Source organism: Triturus cristatus, chromosome 1_1, assembly GCF_964204655.1.
Source record: "Triturus cristatus chromosome 1_1, aTriCri1.1, whole genome shotgun sequence".
Classification (NCBI taxonomy): domain Eukaryota; kingdom Metazoa; phylum Chordata; class Amphibia; order Caudata; family Salamandridae; genus Triturus; species Triturus cristatus.
The window spans coordinates 1,273,718,989-1,273,745,439 of NC_140579.1; the positions used below are offsets into that span (position 1 = coordinate 1,273,718,989).

The 26,451-nt window shown below is 47.5% G+C and overlaps 1 protein-coding gene across 2 annotated transcripts in view; it reads left to right on the forward strand.

Annotated features, from left to right (window-relative positions):
- Positions 1–26,451, forward strand: part of LOC146871945 (ATP-dependent RNA helicase DDX42-like) — an 865,800-nt gene that overhangs the window by 833,893 nt on the left and 5,456 nt on the right. For both annotated transcript variants that reach the window (XM_085652377.1, XM_085652387.1), the window contains one exon: positions 2,477–2,578. In XM_085652377.1, the coding sequence (XP_085508503.1) occupies positions 2,477–2,578 (102 nt within the window). The remainder of the gene's footprint in view (positions 1–2,476; positions 2,579–26,451) is intronic.

A 26,451-nucleotide genomic window follows, 5' to 3' on the forward strand; every position in this document is an offset into this window, starting at 1 on the left:
AGCAATGCTTCCCTATGGTAGAAAAGGGCCCTTCTGACATCATACAGGGGACAAACCTGGCACCAAATGGTGGCCGACAACACCAAAAAAAAACAAGGGGGGAAAAAAAAAACTTACGGACCCAACCACTAGATGGTGGAATAATGCACAGCATGTGAATCCAGAATATTCTTCAAGCTGCAAAACTACTACTACTGGTAACTAACCATTTCGTTATTTGCGATTGGGGGATCTTCTTTGAGCCTTAGGGCTATAGGGGGCAAGTTCCAAAGTACCACCAGCAGTTACTCTTTACTGGCCCGGGGCGTCTTGGTGTATAGGTGCTGGTCGGGTTGGTAGCTGTGCCTGCTACGCCAGTAGGAAGAATGGGGGCCAACTAGAAACAGGCTGCAGAGGGGACTTGAGGACAAGTCTGGGAGCTCCCAACGGGGTGGGGACAACTAGACATAGCCGGTTCGTGACTACCCGAGGTGGGGTGCTCGGAAACTGAGTGGAAAGGACGGCTGGACTTTGTGCATCATAGTGTCTTGCAGTTGGCCTGTCTTGACGGTCAAGGGTGTAAAATCAGGACATCTTGGCCACTCTGGAGGTGGATCTCTGCAGTGCTGACATCCCTCAATGGCTGCTTGAATCACTCAGTTAATCTTAGTGACCTGCTCTGTCTTTGCTGACTTTCTGGTGATAAACCGCTAGCGCTAAGACACCTTGGGGTAATTGCACACTTTACAAAATTATCTTTCATTACAATTGCATTACAAGGGGTCCAGTACCCGGTGTATTGGTTCTCTACGGCTCTGGTTGGTCCTGGTTTTCTCTCACTTGTTGAGAGGATAGAGCTGATCTTCAGGAGCACATGATCCTCTTCCTGGGAGGCTGCTGTGTCGGGCTGGCTCGGGAGCGGCAACACAGTAAACCGAACTTTGTGTTTTCGTTACCTGTAGATTGCAGGAAAATAGCTCCTCTACTCAAACGGAGATTGCTGGCAATTTTCAACGGGCTGACAATTTCCCTGAGTTCTTGGAAGCTGGTCAGCTGCAACGCAAGTTGCTGGTCACAATTTTGTCGAGACTGATGCAGGCAGGGTTGGCGCCAAACGTCCACAGCAGTCTTCAGTTCTTGCTGCTTTTCTTTGCCCATTTGTTCTTGATCCTTCAGGGTAAGGGGTACCACCGAAATACTCAATTTAGGGGTGTTAAAGGGAGTAACCGAAGCCAATAAGCTACTTACCGTTAGGGTGTCTACACCCTCTATAGGACCACTTCCTGTGGCAAGTGGGCATAACTCTGACCCAGAGAACCTAATTCTGTCAAAACTAAGATGATGGAATTCTAAAAGTTGTGTCCACAACAGGTAGCCCACCTTAGGCAGTCGAACTGGCCGCGAGGGGGACGCGCCTCCTGACTAGCTAATTTTCTTGTCTGCCCTGGTGCCAAATGGGCCCGGGGCAGGGGGTGGCATTTCCCCTGTCTGGGGATGCCTTGGGTCACATATCAAAGGCCACAGACGCCATTGAAGCATCCTGCCTTGATATGCCGACCTGCTTTGAGGAGGTTAGAACACCTCTGGCCAGAGAAGGTATTGTTTCTGCAGTCACAGCACAGGCTCTCACCTCCAGGGGTCGGAAACCTGTCTGTGGTGGCAGGCTGCTCTACACCAGTCACCCAGCACACTAGTAGTCGGTAGGTTTTCAGGGGGTACCTCTAAGGTGTCCCTTGGATGCATGTACTAATAAATCCATCACTGAAATTAGTGTGGGTTTATTAATCCGAGATGTTTCATACCAAACATCTCTAGTTTTAGTGAAGCCATCATGTAGCTGGGGAAATTCGTAAACACCATTGTTAAGCACATGTTCTAAAAATGGCTTCCCTGTTCACTTTTAATAGCCAAGAATCGACTTCGATATCACAGGGGCATATCTGCTCATGCAGATATGTCCACACGTGTAGTATAGTGCACCCTGCTTTAGGGCTGTAAGGCCGCCTGTAGGGGTGACTTACCTATACTGCATTCAGTTTATGCAGGCATAGCGCACAGGAGGTGTGCCATGTCGTGTCATCACTTTTCTCTGCACCATGGCATGCAGCCTGCAATGGCAGTTTGCATGTTGGTGCTGAGGGGTCCCTTAGGGTGGCACAATACACGCTGCAACCCATAGGGACCAACTTTAGCATCCTTGCCCTAGGTACCAGGGGTACCATTTACTAGGGGATTACAGGGGGTGCTAACGGTATTGCCAATTGGAGGAACAATCGTACAGTTTCAGGGAAAGATCTGGTACTGGGGACCCGATAGCAGGAACCCAGTAGTGTTAGGGGTATTGCTGAAGTCTTTTTTTTTTTTCTTCAGATGTCTTTGTAAGCCTTTGACATTTATTTCCAGTATGCAGTTTATCAATTGCGAACTGAGTAGATTTGTACCATTTTTAAATGTTTTCCATTGTTTGAATGTCACTCTTCTTCATCTCTCCCCCCAGGAACGAGGTATTAGCAACTCAGTAATGAGTAACTACGAGGCATACAAGCCTTCAACAGGAGCAATGGGAGACCGCCTCTCAGCCATGAAGGCAGCTTTTCAGGTTTGTTTAATTTGTGCCTTTTTCTGCAACAGATTCTGGGGGGAGGCAGGATAAACTGGCTGCATTATTGGATTTTTACTCATAGCTGTGAACATTAGAATAATTTTCCTTGCTGTGTAAGGGACCAAAGTGTTTTATATCCAAACAGAGGCTGAAAAGCACTCTTCAAAGCCTATCTAAGGCTGATTTTTTTTCTTTAATAATTTGACTGTTTTGTTGAGATTACTATATTAGCAGTACCCATAACGCAAACTGCTGCCTAACATCTAAAGAATGAGGGGAAATGCAGCTAGATATGCTTTACACGAGGAAAAAAAAGCATAATGTCAAAAGTCTAAAGGCTTTCATATCCTATGCCTACTAAAGGCAGTTGTCTCCAAGTATGTTTCTATTTCGTGTGTGTGTGTCTGTTTCTTGAGCTTATGCTTTGAGGATTTTGTCTCAGAATGAAGTCTTTTTGTTATCACTTGACTTTTTACCTGTCTTCATGCATTAATGTTTAGTGACGATTCCCTCCTGCAGGAGAAAAAGGCTGCTACAGTTCCTCATCTAATAGTTCTTGTCTAGTTTCCCCGTGCCCCCCTCTGTCAGGGTGAATTCTGTTGAAAAATGTCTCAATATTAAAGGACAGACAAGGCGTCTGGTTAGGAGGAAGCGAAAAGACCTCATAAGGGCAAAGGACAAGAAGAGGAGTGATGAGGCCACCAGTAAACAATCTGTGCCTTCCCTCAGGACCTGCACAGTGGAGAATCCAGGGAGAGGAACTCAAAAATGTGGAAAAATTACCTCTCCACTGTAATTGCCATCACTATATTCCGACTTGACACCTGCAACTTGCTTGCTTCTTAGAAAGGCATTTCTGTCATTCAATATGCTGCCACCACGGTTCAATGAAAGGCCAGTGTTAGTCGTAAAAACATTCTCAGATGTGAACACCACACTCCGCGTTGCTACCTCAAAAGATTGTGCCACTCTATTCCAACATCAGATTGATTGACATTGAGATTTTCAATATCCATGCCATCCACTGGATGTATATTTAAGAAAAGGTGGATACTTTCTCCATCATCCGATACATTTCCTAAATTCAGGCCTCTCCACTTTATCATACCACATGATGATCCTTTTGAGGTATGCTTGCAGCCTCTCCTACTATCTCAGTACAAAACTGTCACTTGTGGAAACACCTACACACTAAACCTCAAAGTTTCAGAAAAATGTCGAAAGCACGCTTCAATTCTGAAAATATTAGTAGCTCCTCACGTTTAGGGTAAAATAATGGATGTAACTGAAAAGATGTTGCACTGCAGTTACTGCCCTGAAACAGCTACCACAACTGAACTGCATCTACAATCTCTACAAGAACCTGCTATGCGACATAAGACAGAACTTCAAGAGGTGGTTTTTGTACGCATTCCTTGTATCCAACCTTCTCATTAGTGCTGCTAATAATTGATTTGGCAGAACTGGCGGACTCCGGTTATTGCCATGGCATTATCCTGATATGTTCCTCCTGGCTATTTCTTACTGCGCTGAAAAAAATAAAATGCTCAGCGGAAAATCTTCAACCTATCATTCTCAGGCTCTGCTCTTTGGGCAACACACAGAAGAGGAGATACTGAGGATGAAGATTAAAGGTGTGATATTTAAAACTGTTGAAAAATAACTGGCAATGACAGACGTCTGTAACACAGCATATAAGAGTGACATAACATCACAGAGAGGTGTTAACTATTTTGCAAGATGGCTATTCGCCTTCCATCAAGGCACCTCTGCCATATATTCCACTAAAGCCGACAAAGTGCTTTCTAGTCCTGGTCCCAAAGAAGGTCTCAAGAAGCAATTCAGATCCCTTCTGAATTGCGTATATTCATCAAATAAACCGGGAATATTCCACTTTATCAAATCTTTCCTCACATCGAAGAAGAACAAATGTTACTTACCTGTAAACTGTGGTTCTCCAGTATTGGTGTCTTTCATAGATTCACATGCTTGAATATTCCCCGTCGTCGAAGTGGGAGTCCCACGGTATATATAAAAAGCAATAAGTATCATGTATATATACATATACACATACCTAACCACATAAGAGTATATACATACCCAAATAAACATATATATATATATAGTTCAAATAACATATCAAGTTAAAAATACCATAGGATAGCATTGAGACATAGGAAAGCATAGAGAAAAAGAATCACTTTGCTAACATATCACTGTCACTTTATAGTCCAAACTCCAGCCAATCAGGCGCTAGCACCCTCTAGAACCTTCTCCTCAGAGGCTCAGGCCCTCAGATTTTCGAGCACGAGAGTGACCATAGAGCCGAAAGAGGAGAAGAGAGCCTCTGAGGGGAGGAGGGTGGGTCGCATGTGAATCTATGAAAGACACCAATACTGGAGAACCACAGTTTACAGGTAAGTAACATTTGTTCTTCTCCAGTATTTGGGGTGTCTTTCATAGATTCACATGCTTGAATAGAATAGTAAGCAGTAAACAGTATTCGGCTGACCAAGCCGTATTGATATTGCATGTAATACAAACAATGTATTTAAAGCGCAATAATAATAATAATACCCCAGGAGGAGGGAAGTAGCAGAGGCTCACCTTATTTAAACAGATTTCGTAGAACTGCCTGTCCCACAGCCGTGTCTGCTTCGTTAATGGATTCCAGACAGTAGTGCTTCGTAAACGTGTGCCTGCTGGACCACGTAGCTGCCCGGCATATTTGATGGATGGGCACACCAGCGAACAGGGCAGTGGAAGATGACATAGCCCTCGTTGAATGGGCTCTCACTCCCGAAGACAGAGGCTTACCAGCCTTTTGATGGCAAAAAGAGATTGCTGATGAAACCCAACGGGCAATAGTAGGTTTGGTGACAGATTGTCCTTTGCAAGCACGCCCGTAGGCCACAAACAACTGGTCAGATTTGCGAAAGGATTGAGTCCTGCTAATGTAGAATTTTAGACATCTCTTCAAGTCCAGAGAGTGTAAGCTTTGCTCCGCCGGGGTTTGTGGATGCGGGAAAAAAGTCTTTAAGAGCACTGGTTCGTTAAGATGGAAATCGGATGGCACTTTAGGTATAAAAACCGGATTAGTGCGGAGGATGACACAATCCGATCTGAATTGAAGGAACGGAGGCTGTATTGTAAAAGCGTGAATGTCACTGACTCTGCGGGAAGAGGTCAGAGCAAGGAGGAGGGCCACTTTCCAAGTTAAAAATTTGACATCCGCTGAGTGGATAGGTTCGAAGGGCGCCTTCATAAGCTGAGCCAGCACGATGTTCAGGCGCCACGTGGGTGGAGGACGCCGAATGGGCGGGAACATGCGGAAGAGACCCTTGAAAAATTGTTGTATGACTCTGGATGAATAGAGAGAGGACGAGCCATCTTGTCGGAAGCGAGATATTGCCGCTAGAAAGACCTTTAAGGTAGAGTGCGATAATCCAGACTGCGCTAGTTGTAGGAAGAACGGCAGAATGTGTTCTGGAGGAGCGTGCACAGGATGAATGTGGGCAGAAGCACACCAATGACAAAATCGCTTCCATTTGAGCTTATACGTTTTCACTGTGGATGGAGCTCTTGCCTTAGCTAACACCTCCCTGCAGGCTGGAGGAATGTTCAAATGAGCAAATTCAAGGTGCTCAGGTTCCAAGCCGACAAGCTGAGAGATCTGGGATTCGGATGGCATATCCGACCATCGTTCATTGTGAGCAGATCCGGCTTCAGGTGGAGAAGGATGGGCTCGCGTTGGGATAGGAGAAGCAACTCCGAAAACCATGCCTGCCGAGGCCACCGTGGAGCTATTAGAAGTACATGGCACGGTTGTTGTCTCATCTTCCGCAGCACTCGTGGAATCAACGGAATCGGCGGAAAAGCGTACGCAAATATCCCGTACCAATTGATCGAAAGGGCATTTCCGCACGACCCTTCGTGGGGAAACCAGCTTGCGTAGGACTGGTATTTTGCATTCTGCGGGGTTGCGAAGAGGTCGATTGTCGGGTGACCCCAAAGGTTGAAGACAAATTCCAGCGTCGGTTGATGTAACTCCCACTCGTGGGTTGATGATGCTGACCGACTGAGTGCATCCGCCAGAGTATTGGAAATGCCGGGCAGATGAATTGCTTGTAACGTCATCTGATGGAGTATGGCCCAACTCCAAATCCTCTGCGCCAGACGGGAGAGCAGTGGAGATCTTGTCCCGCCCTGTTTGTTCAGGTAGTGCATGCACGTGGTGTTGTCCGTCTGAATGAGGACTGACTTCCCTTGGAACTGCAGGCGGAAGGATTTCAACGCCAAGAAAATGGCCATCAGTTCCAGTCTGTTGATGTGCCAGCAACGCTGAGCCGCTGACCATAGGCCCTTGACGGATAGATCTTGAAAATGTGCGCCCCAACCCTCCATGGATGCGTCCGTGGTAAGGACGAGTTCTGGGGTTGACGACAGAAAGGATGTTCCTGCTGCGATGTTGGCAGGACAAGTCCACCAATGCAGCGCTTGAGCCATGCGGGGTGACACCACGACCTGATCGTTGAAGGAACCGGAAACCTGGCGCCACTGCTTGTCTAACTCCTCTTGGATGATGCGACTTTTTAGTCTGCAGAGAGGGATCAAAGCGATGCATGAGGACGACATTCCCAGAAAGGATTTTAATATGCGGACTGAAACTGACTGCTTTGCTGCGATGGAGCTCGCAAGCTGTTGAATCCGTTCCTGACGTTCTGCTGAAGCGAAGGCCATGGTTGTGCTCGTATTGATACAAGCGCCGAGAAAAGTCTTGCACGTAGTCGGCGTGAGTTGAGATTTTTGTACATTGATCGACAACCCCAGGGACTGAAACAGATCGAGACAGCGCTGGGTATCGAGGGCCGCCTGGTGAGAGGATTGAGCTTTGATGAGGCAATCGTCCAGGTAGGGGTATATCTGAATACCCTCTTGTCGTAAGTGAGCCACCACCGGGGCTAGGAATTTTGTAAAGACCCGCGGGGCTGAGCAGAGTCCGAAGGGTAGGACTTTGAATTGGTAGTCCCTGTGGCCCACTCGAAACCGTAGGTATTTCCTGTGGCGTGGTAGAATGGGCACATGGAAATATGCGTCCTGCAGATCGATCGTTGTCATGTAATCCTCCTGAGAAAAGAATTGGAGGATGTCCTTCAATGTGAGCATCCGAAAGGACTGAGTCTTGAGAAATTTGTTGAGCAATCTGAGATCGAGGATCGGACGCCATTCCCCTGATTTCTTTAGTATGAGGAAAAAACGGGAATAGAATCCCAACCCTCTTTGATATTTCGGAACCACTTCGATGGCACCCTTGTTTAACATTATTTGGATTTGTTTGAAAAGTTCTCTGAGATGGGCGGGTGGTGGCCCGGATGGAGGTGTGCGTGGAGGAACCTTCACAAACTCTAGGGCGTGGCCCCTTGAAATTATATCCAGGACCCAGCGGTCCGAAGTGATTAAGGACCAGGTTGAAAAGAACTGGGAGATTTTTCCTCCAACAAGAACTAGAGGACAACTGGGAAAAGGAAGTTCTTTCCGTACAGAGTCACTGCTTCTTGGTTGAATTTCCTCTGTAATTCGACTTTCCTCTGTATGACTTGCTAGTTTGCTGTCTGTAGGACTGCTGCGGTTGTGAATAGTACCGCTGTTGCCCCTGATTGTACGAGCGGTATTGGGACGAGGAGCCACGAAAGGATGATGATGAGGAGGTGCCGCGGCCGCGCGCACCTCGAAAGGGCTGCTTCTTAAACTGTAGAGTGCCGAGGGAACGAGCCGTATCCGTATCCTTTTTAATGGTTTGCAAGGCATCTTCTACATGCTGGCCGAATAATGACTCCCCGTCATATGGCATGTCCAAAATCTTAGCCTGGACCTCTTGCCGAAAAGAGGTTGACCGAAGCCAGCCCTGTCTTCTTAGGACGGCTGCTCCCGCCAATTGGCGAAAACCGGTGGATGCGATGTCAACAGAGCAGTCAATGATCTCGGATGACGCCCTTTCTCCCTCTTGCAGGATTTTCTGAGCTTCCGCTCTTGAATCCTCCGGTATAAGTTTGACCAATGCAGCCATGTCCGACCACATCTGTCTATCATAACGGCCGAGGATAGCCAAGGAATTCGCAGCCCGGACCGTTGTTGACGCCATGGTTGAAAACTTCTTGCCTATAGCATCCAGGCGACGGCCGTCGCGGTCCGGAGGCGCCGACATTGGAGATGATGGATTCTTGGAGCGGCGCTGTGCCGCTTGTGTGATCACTGAGTCCGGCTTAGGTTGAGACACCAAGCAGGCTGGGGAAGAATCCGGAGCTTTATATTTTTTCTCCAGGCGTGGGAGCACCGCCGGAATAGAATTAGGTGTCTTCATTAATTTTAGGCCTTCATTCCATATGAAGTCTATGATTGGCACAGCTCGTACTTGTTTCTGAGGCTGGGACTTGAAGTCATATAAGAAACAGTCCTCTTCCCTAACCACCATGGGAAGGTGAAAGCGTTGTGCTGCTCTCTCCATCAGCTGATGGAACCCTGTTATGTCGACAGGTGGCGAGTTGACTGGTGACCTTGGCGGTGATGCGGGCGAATTGATTTGGTAATCATCCCAGTCCGCCATAGTGTCGTCCTCTGGGAGCTCGCCCTCTTCCGTATCCGGATTGTCCATATTATCATCCTCTGCATTGAAAGGCAGTGCAGGTGTGGAGGGCGTGGGTATCGTTGGCAATATAGGAGGTGGAACCTCAGATGGCGCTTCACGTGGAGTATTTTGAGGGGATGCTGGAAAACGACGATTATAGTCTTCCAACATATATTGGAGGTTGGAAACAAGCTGCACAGGAAGCTGCATCATAGGAACCGGAGCAGAGGTATTTTGCTCTTCTTCCTGTTCATAAAATTCATCCTCCTCAGACTCTTGGCATTTTATATGGAGCTCCGAAGGACTATGAGCATCCCGAAAAAGAGACTGATCGCCTTCATCCGAATCGTCCTCATCCCCTGAGGGAAATAGTTGACGAGGTGGCCGTGGTCCAGGTGGTAACATAACTGGGTCTAGCATGGCCTTACGACGAAGCATTAAGGAGCTGTCCACAGACCCCGGTGCTGGTGTTGACATTGGCACCAATGGCATTGTCGCAAAATTTGACCCTACCGTCGTCGAGGCGACCGTCGACGAAGCAATCGTCGACGGGACTGCCGTCGACGGGGTGGCTGCCGTCGACGGGGTGGCTGCCGTCGACGGTGTGGCTGTCGTCGACGGTGTGGCTGTCGTCGACGGTGTGGCTGTCGTCGACGAGGCTGTCGTCGACGAGGAAGATTTCCTCTTCTTCTTTTTACCCATCGTCGACGGAGTTGTGGACGTCGACGGAAGCGCCAGCTTCCCAGTTGTCGACGAAGAAGTGAGTGGTATCGTCGACGAGACAGTTCTAAGAGACACACATACTATCGTCGACGGAGAAGACGTCGACGAAGTCAGTGTCGTCGACGAAGGATATCTACTCGATACCGTCGTCACCGTCGTCGACGAGGCTGATGAAGTAGCCGATCTCGTCGACGGAGGGGCCGTCGACGGGCCCGTCGACGGTTTTGAAAGTTTCTGACTGGAAACATGTGCTGACGGAGTCACAGACGCCTGAGAGCTACGTCTCGGGGGCGCAGACGTGGAGACAGAGACTTTGCCTGTAGACACTTCCTCAAGGTGAAGTCTCTTCTTTTTCAGAAAAGGAGATGGCAAGTCCTGGACACTTCCACGCTTTGAGGAGACTCCTGTTTTGACAGAGGCTACACTTTCCACCTCAGAAAGTGGGTTGTCTGTGTCCTTTAGTTTTTGAAGCCATATTAAAAGGCGACCTTCTCTATCTTTCAAAGTTTTGTGAGAGAAAGTTCTGCAGATCTTACAATTAGCCACCTTATGATCAGGATACAGACAATAAATACATTTCTCATGGGGATCCTCAGAGAAAAGTCTTGACTTTCCGCAAGATGAACAAGGACGGAAAAGAGATTTCTTACTTGCAGACATGATGAGAGATAAAAAACCTCAAACCAGATGAAGAACTGAGCAGAGCTCAGGGAGACTCCCTTCACACGACGTGCGGTAGAAAATCTGAGGGCCTGAGCCTCTGAGGAGAAGGTTCTAGAGGGTGCTAGCGCCTGATTGGCTGGAGTTTGGACTATAAAGTGACAGTGATATGTTAGCGAAGTGATTCTTTTTCTCTATGCTTTCCTATGTCTCAATGCTATCCTATGGTATTTTTAACTTGATATGTTATTTGAACTATATATATATATATGTTTATTTGGGTATGTATATACTCTTATGTGGTTAGGTATGTGTATATGTATATATACATGATACTTATTGCTTTTTATATATACCGTGGGACTCCCACTTCGACGACGGGGAATATTCAAGCATGTGAATCTATGAAAGACACCCCAAATACTGGAGAAGGAAACTTACCATGCACTGTAGATGTGTAGGATGTCTATTTTCCATTCTAATTGAGAAAAGGTGCGCAAAGTTATCAGTACTAATCTGCTGTATTTTCCTGTGGTCTGAAGCTTGCTGTGCATATGTTCTCAAAATGCATGGCAGTAGTGGCAGCCCTTCATAATTTTCAAAAAATCTTGACCTGGACAGATAGCTGATAAAAGCCCACAGTGTGAACAAAGTAGCACAGGATCTGAACACAATTTCATTACTGCACGACCAGGCTGCTATGCTGTGCTAAGGATTTGTAAAGCGCATGGCTACCAGACAGGCCGCCCAGCGCTGAGGGTCAAGTCCATCACATAGTGACTGAGACAAAAGCAGTTAATTAAAAAAAAAAAATTGGAGTGATTTCCTGAATTTGTTTTTTTCTCTAATCTATCTCGGTGATGGAGGTAGCGAGTTCCAGAGCTTTGGTTCAAATGTGTGTCTCAAGTTCTTGCGTTCTTGATCTTTGGTACAGTAAGAAGTCTCTGATCAGAGGGGCGGAATAGTCTTTTAGGGATTGCACATAAACCTTCAGAAGTCTGTCACATCCTTACTATTCTGTCTTATTTCAGAGAAGCACTAGATACAGTCCAAGGAAATGTGTCTGTAAAATGCTTACCATACTCCTGCCATCTGGTGTTTGCTCAGCTGTTTTCAAGTTGGCTTTTTTCAAGAAGTCTTTCATGTCACAAGATGGTGCAGTGACTCCTCTTGGTGTACATTGAACATGAGCACATCAATCAATCAATCAGGAGTCTATAAAGCCCGCTACTCACCTGTGAGGGTCTGAAGGGGTGGCAGGAGGTGCAGCTCCTGATCAGTCGAAGAGCCAGGTCTTGAGGCTCTTCCTGAAGTTGTGCAGAGTTGGGGAGCGTCTGATGTTGACTGGGAGCTCGTTCCAGGTCTTTGCTGCGACGCAGGAGAAGGCTCTTTCGCCTGCTCTGGTTCTGCGGATGCGTGGGGTCTCTGCCAGGGCGAGGTCGGTGGCGCGGAGGTTCCTTTTGGGTATGCGGAAGGAGACTCCTTCGTTGAGGTATTTGAGTCCGATGTTGTGGAGGGATTTGTAGGCATGGGTGAGTCGCTTGAAGGTTACTCTTTTCTTGATGGGGAGCCAGTGGAGGTCTCGTAGGTGCTGGGTTATGTGCTCGTGTCGTGGGGTTCCGAGGACGAGTCTGGCCGCGGTGTTCTGGATGGTTTGGAGCTTGTGTAGCAGGGTCTTGTTGATTCCGGCATAGGGGGTGTTGCCGTAGTCCAGTCTGCTGGTTATGAGTACATGGGTGACGGTCTTTCTGCATTGGTGGGGATCCACTTGAAGGTCTTGCAGAGGGAGTTGAAGCAGGTGGAGGCGACGGCGTTGATCTGGCGGGTCAAGGTGAGAGAGGAATGATGCCAAGGTTCCGCGCGTGGTCGGTCGGGGTGGGTGGGATTCCGAGGGCAGGGGGCCACCAGGAGCTGTCCCATGCAGTGGGGGAGGGTCCGAGGAACATTGTCTTCTCAGAGTTCAGTTTTAGGCAGCTGTCGCTCATCTAAGCTGCAACATCTTTCATTCCTTCTTAGAAGCTGAGTCTGGTGTCTTCGGGGTTCTTCGTGAGAGAGGATGAGCTGAGTGTCGTCGGCGTAAGATACTTTGCTGAGCCCATGCTGTCTGGTGAGGGGGGCCATGTGGATGTTGAAGAGCGTGCAGCTGAGCGAGGTTCCTTGGGGTACTCAGTTGATCTCTGTAGGTTCAGAGAGGAGGGGGGAGTCTGATCCTTTGGGTTCTGCTGGAGAGAAAGGAGCGGATCCGAGGGCGGTTGCTCGTATACCGGCGTCATGGAATCTGGCAGCGAGAGTGCGGTGTGAGACGGTGTCGAAGGCTGCGGAGAGGTCTAGTAGGATGAGGGCCGTAGTGTGGCCCTGGTCGAGTAGCATGCGGATGTCATCGGTGGCAGCGAGGAGGGCGGTCTCGTTGCTGTGGTTGGTGCGGAATCCGGACTGGGAGGAGTCGAGAATGGCGTTCTCTTTGATGAAGGTGGTCAGCTAGGCGTTGACGAATCTCTCGGTGACTTTGGCTGCGAAGGGAAGGAGAGAGATGGGCCGGTACTTTTTCAGGTTCATCGGGTCGGCCAGTGGTTTCTTCAGGAGGGGTTTATTGTCCGGCCTAGTTCGGGTGCCATGGTGACAGCGGCTCTGTGGTAGATGTGCGGTGGGCAGGGGTCAGTGGGGGCTCCTGAGTGGGTGTTCTTCATGGTCGTGGCGGTGTCTTCAGTGGTGGCGGGTTTCCAGGTGATGATGGTCAGTTGGTTGACGGTGGTGGAGAGGGGGGTGGTGTCCGGAGTCTGTTCGCTGAAGTTACCGTAGAGGGCCTTGATTTTTAGGTGGAGGTAGGAGCTGAGCTTGTTTCAGAGGACCTGAGATGGTGAGACATCCGTGGCTTCACTGGGGGGGGGGGGGGTTTGGTGAACTGCTGTATGATTTTGAAGAGTTATTTTGCGTTGCTTGCGTTGGTGTGGATTTTGTTCTTGATAAAGGTCCGCTTTGTTGCTTTTATGTGCTGGTGGTATTCATACATGGCGTTCCTGTAGTTCTGGTCTTCGGTCGTTTTCCTGTTCTGCCAGAGTTTCACGAGGCGTCTGCAGGAGCGCCTGGCTTCTTGGAGGTCAGTGGTGTGAGAAAGTGCCATCTTTCTTGCATGGTATGCCCCCACTTTTTGCTGAATTGCTGAATGTACTTTGACTGAGTGTGCCCTGGACTCCTGCCAATCAGGTGCCCAGGGCCTATGTTCCTTCCCTAAAACAAACCAAACCCAAATTGGCAAACCCTGGCCACATGTCAGCCCCTGGTAAATGGTACCCAGGGCCTTGTGATCAGGGAAAGCCTCTAAAGGGCTGCAACACTTATTGTACCACCCTTAGAGGCCCTGTAACCTAACACAAACACACTGCCCTTGCAGGCTGAGTGTCTGGGTACAAGACAAAACAAAGAGTCGACATGGCACACATCCTTGTGTGCCATGCCCACAACCTACACTGCCCTGGCATACATCAGCTACCCCTCTAGCTGGGTGCCATATGCCAGTGGTGTGGGCACAGGAGCATGAGCCCTGTGCCCCTACAGTACCCAGGTCCATTCCTGGGCACTGTAAGTGCAGTGCTGCCATTTAAGAGTACATGGTGCTGAGAGCTCGTCAAACACGAACTCCACAGCACCATAATGGCAACACTGAAGACTGGGAAGTTTGGTATCAAACTTCTCAGCACATTAAACCTGCACTGATGCCAGTGTGGGATTTAATGTACAAAGCACCACAGAGGGCATCTTAGAGATGCCCCCTGAAACCTATCTTACAATCCACGTCTTGTCTGAGAGGCTGCCTAGGCTGCCACACAGCAGACATGTTGCTAGACCCCTGGTTGGAGAGCCCTTGCTCTCCTGGGCCTGCCACAATGCACATCCTGGGCGAGGTGCTAGGTCTCCTCCCCCAGAATGGGCAGGGGGAAGGCATGCCGCCTTTGTGAGCTTCTCCAGGCCACTTGCTGTACTCAGCGACTGGCCCCCACCGGTTCTGACCTCCACTCTGGCGGGAAGAGTGGCCGGAAACTCCAAGTAAGGACAGGGGATGTGCCAGCCCTGTCAACCCCACCCCTCAGGTGGGGGAGGCGAGGTGAAGCACATCTCCGGGCCCTTGCCATCTTGAAGATGGGGAGCCCTACACAATCAGGACTAGGCCACTGCCCCCCTCCCCCAGGGGAGTGGCAGGATAGCGGGTGTATCCACCCCAGGGCAGGGACCCATTGGTCCCTGCCCTTTACCTACCTGTAATGCCCCTAAATCTAGTATTTAGGGGCACCCTGAACCTTCCTTCCTTAGATTCCAGATTCCAAAAAACAAAGAAGAGCAAGAAGAAAGAAGACCTGCCGTGCAGCTGCTAAGAAGAGGAAGACACCAACTGCTTTGCCCCCAGCCCTACCGGTCTGTCGACCCTCGAACCTGCTCCTGCTACATCCCGGCACCTCTTGTGGCCAGCAACCTCACAAACCCCGGAGGGCATGGCTACCTTTTGGCTCTAAGCACCTGGGACTCCCATGAGCAGAGGCTCTGCTTAAAACCAGCTTCTAACCCCTGGCATCAGCCCGGAACCGCGAACCCTGCACACTCTGCACCCGCCAAGCCTGGCCTGTGCCGGAGTGAACAAAGACCCTGAGGACATCCCCCCCGGAGACTGTGACCCCGAATCCGGCACCCAGGGACTCACCTCAATGCTCCTGGCTACGCCTGCAGCCTCAGAACCAGCTACCCCCCCCAACCGCGATCAACAGAGGGTAAGATTTCCCGACACCAAAAGGCACCCCTTCACCCGGCGCCCTGCGGCCTCCTGTGCCCAACTCCTGGGGGCCTACCTATCCTCCAACTATCCAACTTACCTCTCGAAGTGGTGGTGGCACCTGAAGAATCTTTGTCCCCGAGCTTGCAGCCTTTGTTCAACTAGGAGCTTTCCCATTGAAATCCATTGAGCGCCCGAAGGCTCAAAAGCACCCTGATCCCAGCCGCCCGAGTGGCCCTGGCAGTGTAACCTCTACACCTATCTACTTCCCCATTTGCCCTGAGCAAGTGACCAAGAGCCCAGCTCCCACAGCCGTGTGGCCTGCTAGTCAGCAGCCACCAACCAAGGCCCCCCTGCCTCCCATAGGATAACATTGGGCCTAACTCACTCTGCACCCGGCTGCCCCTGTGCCGGTGAGGGTGTAACAACTGTACCTACCTGACCCTGGGAGACCCCTGAGTCTGTGAGCAGAACCTTAACTCTGCCAGTCGAGTACTTACCCAAAAGCCGATAACCCAATTTTCCTCCATAGGGTAACATTGACTGGTTTCTTCTGAAATTTCTTTTAAGTGTGGAGTTTCTAAAACTTAAAATATTCACCTAAAATCAACCGAGTAACAAAAACAAAAATACTCACCTGCTATTAGGAGAGATCCCAGTGATGGATCTTGTTGCCCAGCACTGACCCTGAAAAGTACTCACAACCGTACTTACCATTAACCCAATTTTCTTCCATAGGAAATCATTGACTGTTTTTCCGTGAAATTTCTTCTAAGTGTCGATTTTTGCAAACTACAAATATTCTTTAAAAATCGTACCAACTCTGAAAACGTAATTGCTTACCTGTTTAAGATTGAGGTCCCAGTACTGAGCCTAGGAGCCCAGTACTGGATTACAAAAGTAACGAGAACATACCATACCTGCAACTTGAATTTTCTTTCATAGGGAATCATTGATGTTTTCTATGAAATTTCTTCTAAGTGTCAACTTTTAAAATAACAAAATGTTGCCTAAAAATCACAACAGTAACTAAGTCGACTTTACTCACCTGTTTCCATGAACTGTCCCAGGACTGAATCTAGGATCCAGTCCTGGAATCACAAAAGTAATCCTAAAAGTAATCTATTGCAAATAACTTGAAACTTCCATTGAACCCAATGCATTATTGTGTTTAAAATTGTGTTGTTTATTGCAACCACTTGTAACTTTCTACAAAAGCCAATTGCATATTGAAAAAGTATTTATATAAAGCATCTCATTCTGAGAAAGTATATTTTAATACCTATTGTTGGTTCTAAAATAAAACAAGCATATATTTTTTTTATATATAAACCATTGACCTAGATTTCAGTTATTGAGTGTGTGAGACCATTTGCTGACTGAGTGTGTGCAACAAATGCTTTACACTGCCCTCTGATACTGCCTTACTGCTCGACCAAGCTACCACTTTAGAGAGTAAGGTTATATCTAACTTTAGCCTCTGCCAAACCTCTGGGGACTGTGGACTCTGTACACACTGTACCTATTTGGGAACAGTATATACAGAGCCACTTTCTCACAACCATTGACTGTTTTTCTGTGAAATTTCTTCTAAGTGTCGATTTTGCAAACTTGTAAATATTCCTTAAAATTCGCCTGTGTAACTTAAACGCAGTTTCTCAACTGCTTATAGGTGGTACACGAGTGCTGGATCTAGAATCCAACACTGACCTAGAAAAAGTAACCATAACCTCACTTACCTGGTAAGTGAATTTCCTTCCATAGGATAACATTGGTAATTTGATTAGCAAAAGTTTCTAAGTGTCAACTTTTAAAATAGCAAAATATTGCTTAAAAATCACCACAGTAACCAAAACGAATTTACTCACTTGTTTACAAGAACTGTCCCAGGACTAAATCTAGGAGCCAGTCCTGGAGTTAGAAAAGTAATCCTGAAGGTAATCAAGTGCACATAACTTAAAATTCCTTATGAGCTCAATGTATTATTGTGTTGGAAATTGTGTTGCCTATTGCAACAAAACTGTAACTATTATCTGCAAAGGTCAATTGCCTATTGCAAAGTATTTAACTAAAGCATCTCATTCTGAGAAAGTATATTTTGATACCTATTGTTGGTTCTAAAATAAAACAACCATATATTTTTTATACAAACCATTGGCCTAGAGTTCAGTTATTGAGTGTGTGAGACCATTTGCTGACTGAGTGTGTGCAACAAATGCTTTACACTGTCCTCTAATACTGCCTTACTGCTCGACCAAGCTACCACTTTAGAGAGTAAGGTTATATCTAACTTTAGCCTCTGCCAAACCTCTGGGGACTGTCGACTCTGCACACACTGTACCTATTTGGGAACAGTATATACAGAGCCACTTTCTCACAATAATTCGCTGAGTCCAAGTACAAATCTTAAGCAGCATAATATTTCAAATCAGAAAAAAGAGCCTCAACGGCTTGGACATCCCAATCCTCAGAGCGTATGTTTTGTTTGACAACATCCCCCATAGAAACACGAAGTACATTGGGGACATTAATCACCTCTGTAGGGCCATGAATTTGAAATTTTACAGCATCCGATACTATCCCATCTAACACAGGCCAGGCAGAAATATTAACAAAAGTCTGGTCCCTCTTCATGATGTGTGATGAGGAGTGGGGTGCCAAAGTTCCATCAATTAATCTAATTGCAGATCTTTCGGTAAGATAATGTCCATTCACTAGACGAATAAAGACAACCACATATCCAATCGACATAAACAAAAAAAATAGATGAGTATCAGCCAAATGCAAGTCCAAGGGGGAATTAAAAAATGTCTTTTAAACCAAACAGCAAAAATAGAAATTTTCGATGGGGCATTCGATGTTGTAGAGTTAGTGTCAAATGAAAAACGAAACTGGTCAACTGCGCTTGATTGCACACCAGGCAATGACACATCTGTGGGATAGGTATACTCAGTATCTTCATGGGGACCACCAGCCGGTGGAGTCAAAGGATTAGTAACTATATGCATCTTGATGGCAATGTCAGGCCTGTTCGTATTTGCCGGAGCCAAAACAGAATTTCTCAGCATTGCTGGACAAGAGAGCGCTGGAGTCCTAATGAGAAGAATCAGCCACTCGTTGTAGTTTGACATTGTCAATGGAGATGTACCTGTTATCCTTGCGACCAGGAAGTGGAGGTAAAATGACTGTTCTTGTACCCTTCACGCCAAGCACTCCACCTTCTCACGGACCAGGTCACCGACTCGAGGTAGCCAGCCAACTACCGGAATCTGAAGTGCAGCATTAGCTGTGGAGGGCAAGTGTTCCTTTGCAAGACTGTCTCGAGCCTCTTGTAGATTCTGTAACACAGCAAAATGATCATCTACGTCAAAGGGTGCGGCCGACGCCACCATGTCTAGACCATCAAGGGCCGGGATAAACATTTTCATGCCAAAGAGCATTTCGTATGGGGTCCGCCCACCCAGAGACCTTCTAGGGAGAATATTAAGTGCACGTTGAACGCTATACAAATGGGCCAACCAGTTTCTACCAGTACCTAAAACCCTAGATGTCAAAGATTGCTTTAAGTTACGGTTCATTCGTTCCACAACAAAATTGCCCTCGGGCGGTATGGTGACGAAAATTTGACTTGGACCCCCAGAGACCTAATGACTTCCTTGTACGCCTTAGAGGCGAACGCTGGACCCTGGTCCGATTGGAGGGTACCACATGCAAAAATTCCCACCAAGACACGCAAATCCCTGATGACAGTTTGAGCATCAGCACTCCTTTGTGGCCAAACCATAGAAAAATTGTGCACGACTCCACTGCAACTAAGATGAACTTATACGCAGTATCAGAGGAGAAAGGACCGCAGTGATCAAAATAAACACACCCAAGTGGTTTATTATATATGTACAGCTGTGTTTGAGGTGGACGTGCAGCAGTCGAAGGTTTAATCTGCTGGCAAATGTCACACGTACGGACATAATCACAAGTCTGTTTATACAATCCGTGCCACCAGTAATGTTGTTGCAAGATAGTGACAGTCGCTGAGACGCCTGCATGAGCCGAGGCCATACCTTCGTGAGCGGCTGTTATCAACGAGAGCCTGCGGTCCGCGTTGGGAATCAATCTGTCACCAGCGTCGTTAATTCTCACATAGGGAACTTTATCAGGACTAAAATGATAGAGTATTTAGAAGGGAAACCTCTAGGGTAATTATCTCCCTTCTCTGTCGCAGCAATAGCAGCCCAGATGTCATCATCAATCTTACTTTTGAATCTTGTAACTGCTGCTACTAGATATGTCCCCACTGCAGTTTTCGCTGCTTCATCAGCTAAACTGTAACCAACAGCGCGTACTCATACGCGGTGGTGACCAAGAGTATGAATTTTACATTCACGAGAGGCAGACGTTGTTTAAGTTCTTCGACTCAAACCCAAAGCATTTTGTGTTTGATTGTGCTACCTTTGGAATCTTGATATGCATTCTGAATCCAAAAGAATAAATTGTCGTTGAAAGACTCGACACAGTAGTAAGAGTCACTTACATTAAGAGTAGTCACATGGGGATCAGCAAACTCTAGTGCAAGCACCAAAGCACGTAGCTCTGCCAACTGGGTGGTACAGTCCCCTAATGTCTGCGTGTGCACGACATCTGACTTGGATTGTCCATTTACAATGGTACCAGCCACTATTGCGCAGGCCGCTGAATAAGCAAGCTTAGATTCCGTCGCCGGTTGCGCCGAACCATCAGTGTAAATGATACAATGGTAATCCTCAAGTGGGCGCATGGACTGAGGAGCTGGAGGAACAGATTCATACTGCAAGTACTCCTGAGTTTGCAATGAGGAATCCAAGATAAATGTGACATCCGGAGACGTCAAGGAAGTGGCCCATTGTATCCAACGTGGATGCAAAGCTTTAGAATTAGGTACACTGGCCTTCGTCACTGCCTCAAGGGCAGGATACGGTGTGACAACCAACATGCGTTTCCCCTGCGACAGCGCTCTCTCTTTCAGAATCGCCTTCTGTACAGCAGTCAATACTTTCTAGACAGTGGAAAAGCGCATTTTAGCCGAAGTGTACAAGTGTGACTTGTTAGCAATAGGGACTGTCTCCCTCATTAAATGTTAAGTACGTGAAACCCACTGCGCTAGGCACAATTCTTATTACGAGGTTTGTGTGGTTATCACGTGTCAATAATTATTTAGATGCAAGAAGATCAGCTTGCAGTGCAGTATAGCCGAATGTTCTGGCACCCAGCAAGATTTGGTAAAAGTAGGTTGTACCAAGGCATATAGCGGTTTGATACACTGGGCATAATCGGGAATATAAGTATGCCCGAAATTCAAAAAACCCAGCAAGGATTGGCATTTTTTCAGTCGTTGGAGCGCGCAAACATGCGCATTTCTCCAGGAAGTAAGGTGCTAAACCTCGTCCTTCGTTGTAGAGCTCATTACCCAAAAACAATACTGTGTACTCTGCAATGTGCGATTTTGCAAAGATAAATTTGTAACTGAAGTCCGCAAACATGACAATGATGCGGTCAACGCGACACAGATGTGGCCATAATTCGTCGTCCGTGAGATAAATATCATCAACATACGAGTGCGCATCCGGGTCAATGCTCTCTAACAGAGAGACAACACGTGCGGCAAAGACGCCTGGGCTGTTCTTATAGCCCATGGCTAATCTTTTAAATTGTTTTTGTTTGCCGCCAGAAGTAAAGGCTGTCCATTGACTACTAATGGAGGACAGCTTATGACTGTAAAAGCCATTTGAAATGTCAAGTGTGGTCTTAAACCTTTTTCTCACAAAATATCAACAAGGGCAGAACTATGGGTATTCTGTACCGCGCACATCCGACAATGAGAGTTCAAATGCCGATAATCTAAAACTAGGCGGTACAACCCATCAGGTTTAGTTACAGTGAAAAGAGGATTATTCATGGGTGACACACATGTTTCAATTACTCCTTGATATTCCAATTGCTCAAGGATTTCTTGAGCAATACCAGTCCGGATGTACTGTTTCTTACCGAAACTTGGCTTACGGACTGGTCAAACCCAGCAGTGGTCCAGGCACTCCCCCAAGGCTACACCATCCAGAGGCAAGATCGAGGCCTGATTAGAGGTGGAGGGCTTGCCATTATTCATAGGGATTCTTTCAGTTGTCGAATTTCGGGTGGGCTGATCCGTGACTGTGAAAGTTGTTCCTTCTCTATCAATTTTACGCCTACCTGCACGTTTTCAGGCATGTTGATTTATCGACCCCCAGGAGCGATAGGATCTTTTATCGGGGATTTGGCAGATAATATATCCTTATCGGTCAGCTCCTTGCCGAATTTCACAGTCCTGGGAGATCTTAACCTGCATTCTGAATTACGCTCCTCCACCAATGTGGAGGATTTGTTTGACACCTTAGGGGCGTTACTTCTCACCCAGAAAGTGATGGGTCCGACCCATATCAAGGGACATTTGCTGGACCCTATTTTTACCAATACTCACATCCGGGTGGAAGGTTCCCACCCGCTCCCCTGGAGTGACCACTATTTGATTTCATTCTCCTGGTCCTCCTCCACAACCAGGACGGTAGAAAACCATACCAAAATTTTGAGCCGGAACTGGTCCAACATTTCTATGGGAGAATGGGCCGCTATTCTTAAAGAAACCTGCCCCCGGCTATACGCCAACCCTGAACTGGCAAACTTGCAATTTAATCGCTGGATTGAAAATTCATTGGATGTGCTAGCCCCTAAAAATCTTGGGGACATTAAAAAGGGTCCCAAAAAAGTGGCATGGTACACCACAGAGCTTAGAGAGCAAAAAAGGAACTGCAAGCAACTAGAGAGACAGTGGAGGAAAGATTTTTCACCCGGGAAAAAACAAGTTTATCGCGATGCGCTAAAACTGTATAAAGCAGAGATTATCAAAGTACAATCTAAGTACTATGAAGCAAAAATTTTATCAGCACCTAATGCCCCACGAGAAATCTTTCAAATCTTTAAATCCTTGACTACCCCTCCACTCACTGCAGCTAGCCCCTCTGACTTACAAGGGCGCTGTAATGATATAGCAGAGTTCTTTCATGCTAAAGTTATGGCAATTTACTCAGCCTTTCCATTAGTGGACAATTCCTCCTATGATCCTCAGATGGAAGAAAAAAGAGGCCCTTTAGATCGGAGTTTGGAATCTTTTCCACCTCTGGACTCCGTTAAAGCAGTCTCCCTACTCAACAAACTCAAATCAGGCTCCCCTAAAGATCAGGCACCCCCCACGGTACTGTGTAAGGTTGCCCGAGAAGTAGCCCCCGTCATCGCAACACTTATTAATTCCTCACTGGTAGCCGGTAGGGTCCCCTCATCATGGAAGCAAGCGATGGTTAAAGCCCTCCTGAAAAAGCCAGGATCAGACCCAGAAGTGATGGCCAATTATCGGCCAGTCTCCCTGCTCCCGGGAATAGCTAAAATAGCGGAGAAATATGTCAACACTATTCTCTCCTCCTATTTGGAGGAGCACGATTGCTTGCACCTGACACAGACCGGTTTTAGAACACTTCAGGGCACTGAAACGGCCCTGATCGCGGTGGTGGAGGAGGCAAGAAAAATCATGGACTCAGGAGGATCAGCTGCAATAATCCTCCTTGACCTCAGTGCGGCTTTCGATACTGTCAACCATCAAATCCTTATCTCTAGATGTTATGAGATGGGGGTGACAGGAACCGCACTGATGTGGATAGTCTCCTTTTTGGAAGGCCGTACATTCCAGGTCTTTGAGGACAATGTGACTTCTAAGATTGTGCCTTTGAAGAGTGGAGTGCCTCCGGGTTCTTCACTAAGCCCCACTCTTTTTGATATTTATATGAGCCCATTAGCAAAAATAGTGGAGGTGTTTGGCATACAAATTGTCACATATGCCGATGACACCCAGTTGATAGTCTCCCTCAAAGATCCAGGACAGCCTGGAAGTTATCTTTCCAGATGTCTGGAAGAAATTTCAGTTTGGATGGAACAATCTTGTCTTCAGTTAAATGGAGCAAAAACTGACCTCATGCTGCTGGGTAGGCCCCTGCCTCCAGGCCTGCTTCTTGCGTGGCCTAGTTGTATGGGAAACGCTCCTACTCCCAAAAACCACATCAAGAGCTTAGGAGTTTGGCTGGATGCCAAACTTGATATGAAGGTCCAGGCTAAAAAAGGTAGCTGGATGCTGTTTTGGAACACTCAAAACAGCTCGGAACATTCTGCCCCTTCTTCCGTTCAAGGCAAAAAAACTGCTTCTCCAGGCATTAATTCTGTCGCGTCTGGATTATGCTAATGCCCTCTATTTGGGAGTTCCTCAATCAACATTAAGCATACTCCAGAAAGTCCAGACTTGTGCAGCAAGAATTCTCCTGCAAATTCCGCGGAGAGAGTCAGCGAGAGAAGCAATCAAACAGCTGCATTGGCTTCCTATTGCAGAGAGGATCAAATTCAAGGCCCTCTGTGTTACTCATAAGATCATGGCCGCTAAGGGCCCACCAATCCTTCGGAGGATTGTCTCTCCATACTGTCCCAGAAGATCCCTTCGCTCTGGGAATAAACGCCTGGCCACGGTTCCGAGAATTCTCAGGTCCGGAAGTGGAGGCCGTTGTTTCTCCTATGTAGCCTCCAGAGCTTGGAACGCCCTTCCAGAATTCATTCGTCTGGAGGAGGATTATCTTCCCTTTCGGAGACTCTTGAAGACGTATTTATTCCCAACTGATTAATCAGTATTCTCTTCTGTTGATTGGGTTCTTAGCGCTGGGAGGCCTATGGGTAGCCATGCGCTTTTATAAATGTCTCATTTCATTTCATTTCTGCGACGTGAGCTCTAGCTTCCTGGCACATGGGATATTGGGGTTGTGGCTGTGGCGTTGACCGTAATGAAATCTCATGGCAGGACGATAATTCATCCCAACCAACCTGAGTACAGTACAACGCCGGTGCAAGCTTGCAAGCAAAGCTCTGCACCTGCTCCTTGGGCACAGTGTGTGTGAAAGAGGGGAGGATTACCTCCTCCCCTCTCGGAGCCGCCAAAACGAAAGGTGGGGGCCAGTTCGCCTCTGCTAACAAAATGTCATACGTAGAGGTCAGATTTTCCCAAATAATCCCTTTTATTGTACGTTGTATGTCACCTTCAATTAAAAGGACTATGTCATATAGTCCGTCAGGGGGAGCCACTCTAGTGTCAGCAGTTTCTACAGTAATAAACGTATTGGTTGCTGTCGCCTTCAGATATGGACGCAGTGCTTGCCGCACTATTGCAACCTCCGCTGCGCTGTCTAGCAGCGTTGGTGTCCATGTCAGGTTCTGAAGCTGTGTTCTCACTATCCGTTGCATACCTCGCTTTTAGTGCAGCAACTTTATTTTTCTGAAACTGAGGTCGTTGACGTGAAACGTCGTCCTGCTTGCTTTTACCATTAGCCGGGCGGGCTGTTCACTTCCTTGACGGGCACCCCGACCTCTGCCGCGTTCATCTCCACCGGCTTGTGAGACTGTTGTTTCCTGTGTAGAACGAGGAGAACGTTGATCAGGAACCTGAAATATATCAGGAGACCTAATTCGCGCGCGATCACGCAACTCATATGAGCGTTCAGTAGGCACTGGTATTGGTGACGCAGGACGTGACCCTTGTTTCTGTTGCTGCTTCCCCTGTTTTTTAGTTTTCCAGTTTTGTTTAGGAAAAACAGGACGGTCGTCTTTAGCAGAATTAAACGTCTGAGTTTGCGGTTGCGCTGTTATTTTAGCGAAAGGCTTAACACCCAAACTGTTGCGGCCAATGGTCTTATAAGCCTCCGCAATAATCTTCGGTAACTGCTGGGATTTATTGGCGTCGGCGACGAGGCGCAGCTCATTAGACACCTGAAAGTTAACTGCATCTCCCTTGACGTTAGCAAGAATGAGATCAGCAACTACGTCAAACACGCTGACAAGCCTCATTCCCAACTCGACCGCTGCCTCCGGACCGTGCTCATCCTGAACACGCTTCATCACGGTCACAGTCATAGACGGAGTGTCGAAGCGCTTCGCGTAGACTGCTGCAAACACTTTACCCCAGTTCTCACAATCTGTTACTTCAGGTACTAAGTCTTTCTGCAAACTAATTGTAAGAATCCTGTGTTTCTCCACAGGAGTTGTATTAGGAAATACTGCTTCCAGCTGGCCAAATTTCTCAGCAAGCCAATAAGACATATCGTCCTTATTCTGGGGGTGCTTGCCCAGTACCGAATTAACCATGACGGGACTAATAGAAATCCCGGCCGGTCCAACTGGTTGCGTCGCAACTCCAGGTGCCCCCACCTGGAGATTGCGTGAGACGTATTGCACCAAAGCCCTATGCACCACTATCAAGGCGGTATGTAGCTGACGTAAGTCGTCCACTGGGGCTAGCAAATAACTTGGATGAGGTGTAAACCTGGCCAAGACTGGCCAAGTGGCCCCAGGGATGGACAAGGGACCTAACCGAACCGGAGTTACGGTGTGGGGGAGGGTGCCATTGAACCAAATACAATGCTGCCAAGCGGAAATCGGAATCTCCTGTGTTCTATATGGTGTGTAATTCACAGGAACTGCCGTAAGAGTGGAACTTGTTATCATCCGCATCCACTTCAGGAAACGTAACCCAAGAGTAGAAAAGCTCATAGGGGAACGATGTATCGGCACTCACTACAAAGATTACTGACATTCCATCGTCGGGCTCCCCAAGCTGCGTCAGATGATGCCGGAGTGGTGCTTGGCTATGCGCTGCAGTAGCAACTTCAGCCATAAGGACGCAGAGAAAGAAAAACAATCTATTTTAAACTGTAGCACAAAAAAGGGGCAGTAATTCAAAATGAAAACTTTTTAATTGTCAAGCTTGAATGAACCTATAATTTATTCAGATAGGTAGGTTAATCCGTCACTTCTGTCAACTGGAAACAGGTGTGAATGTGTCGTGGACAAATAAAGCACTACTAAAGCGTCTCGAAAAAAAGAGCAAACGTTAGGTGCGCCATGTTGCGGGAATTCTGCTCATGCACAGAACTATGCGCAGGAAACCAGGACCTCAGTGAATTGTGGTGTACCAAAAACTCACCTCAGTACCCAGAACCCCTATCCGTC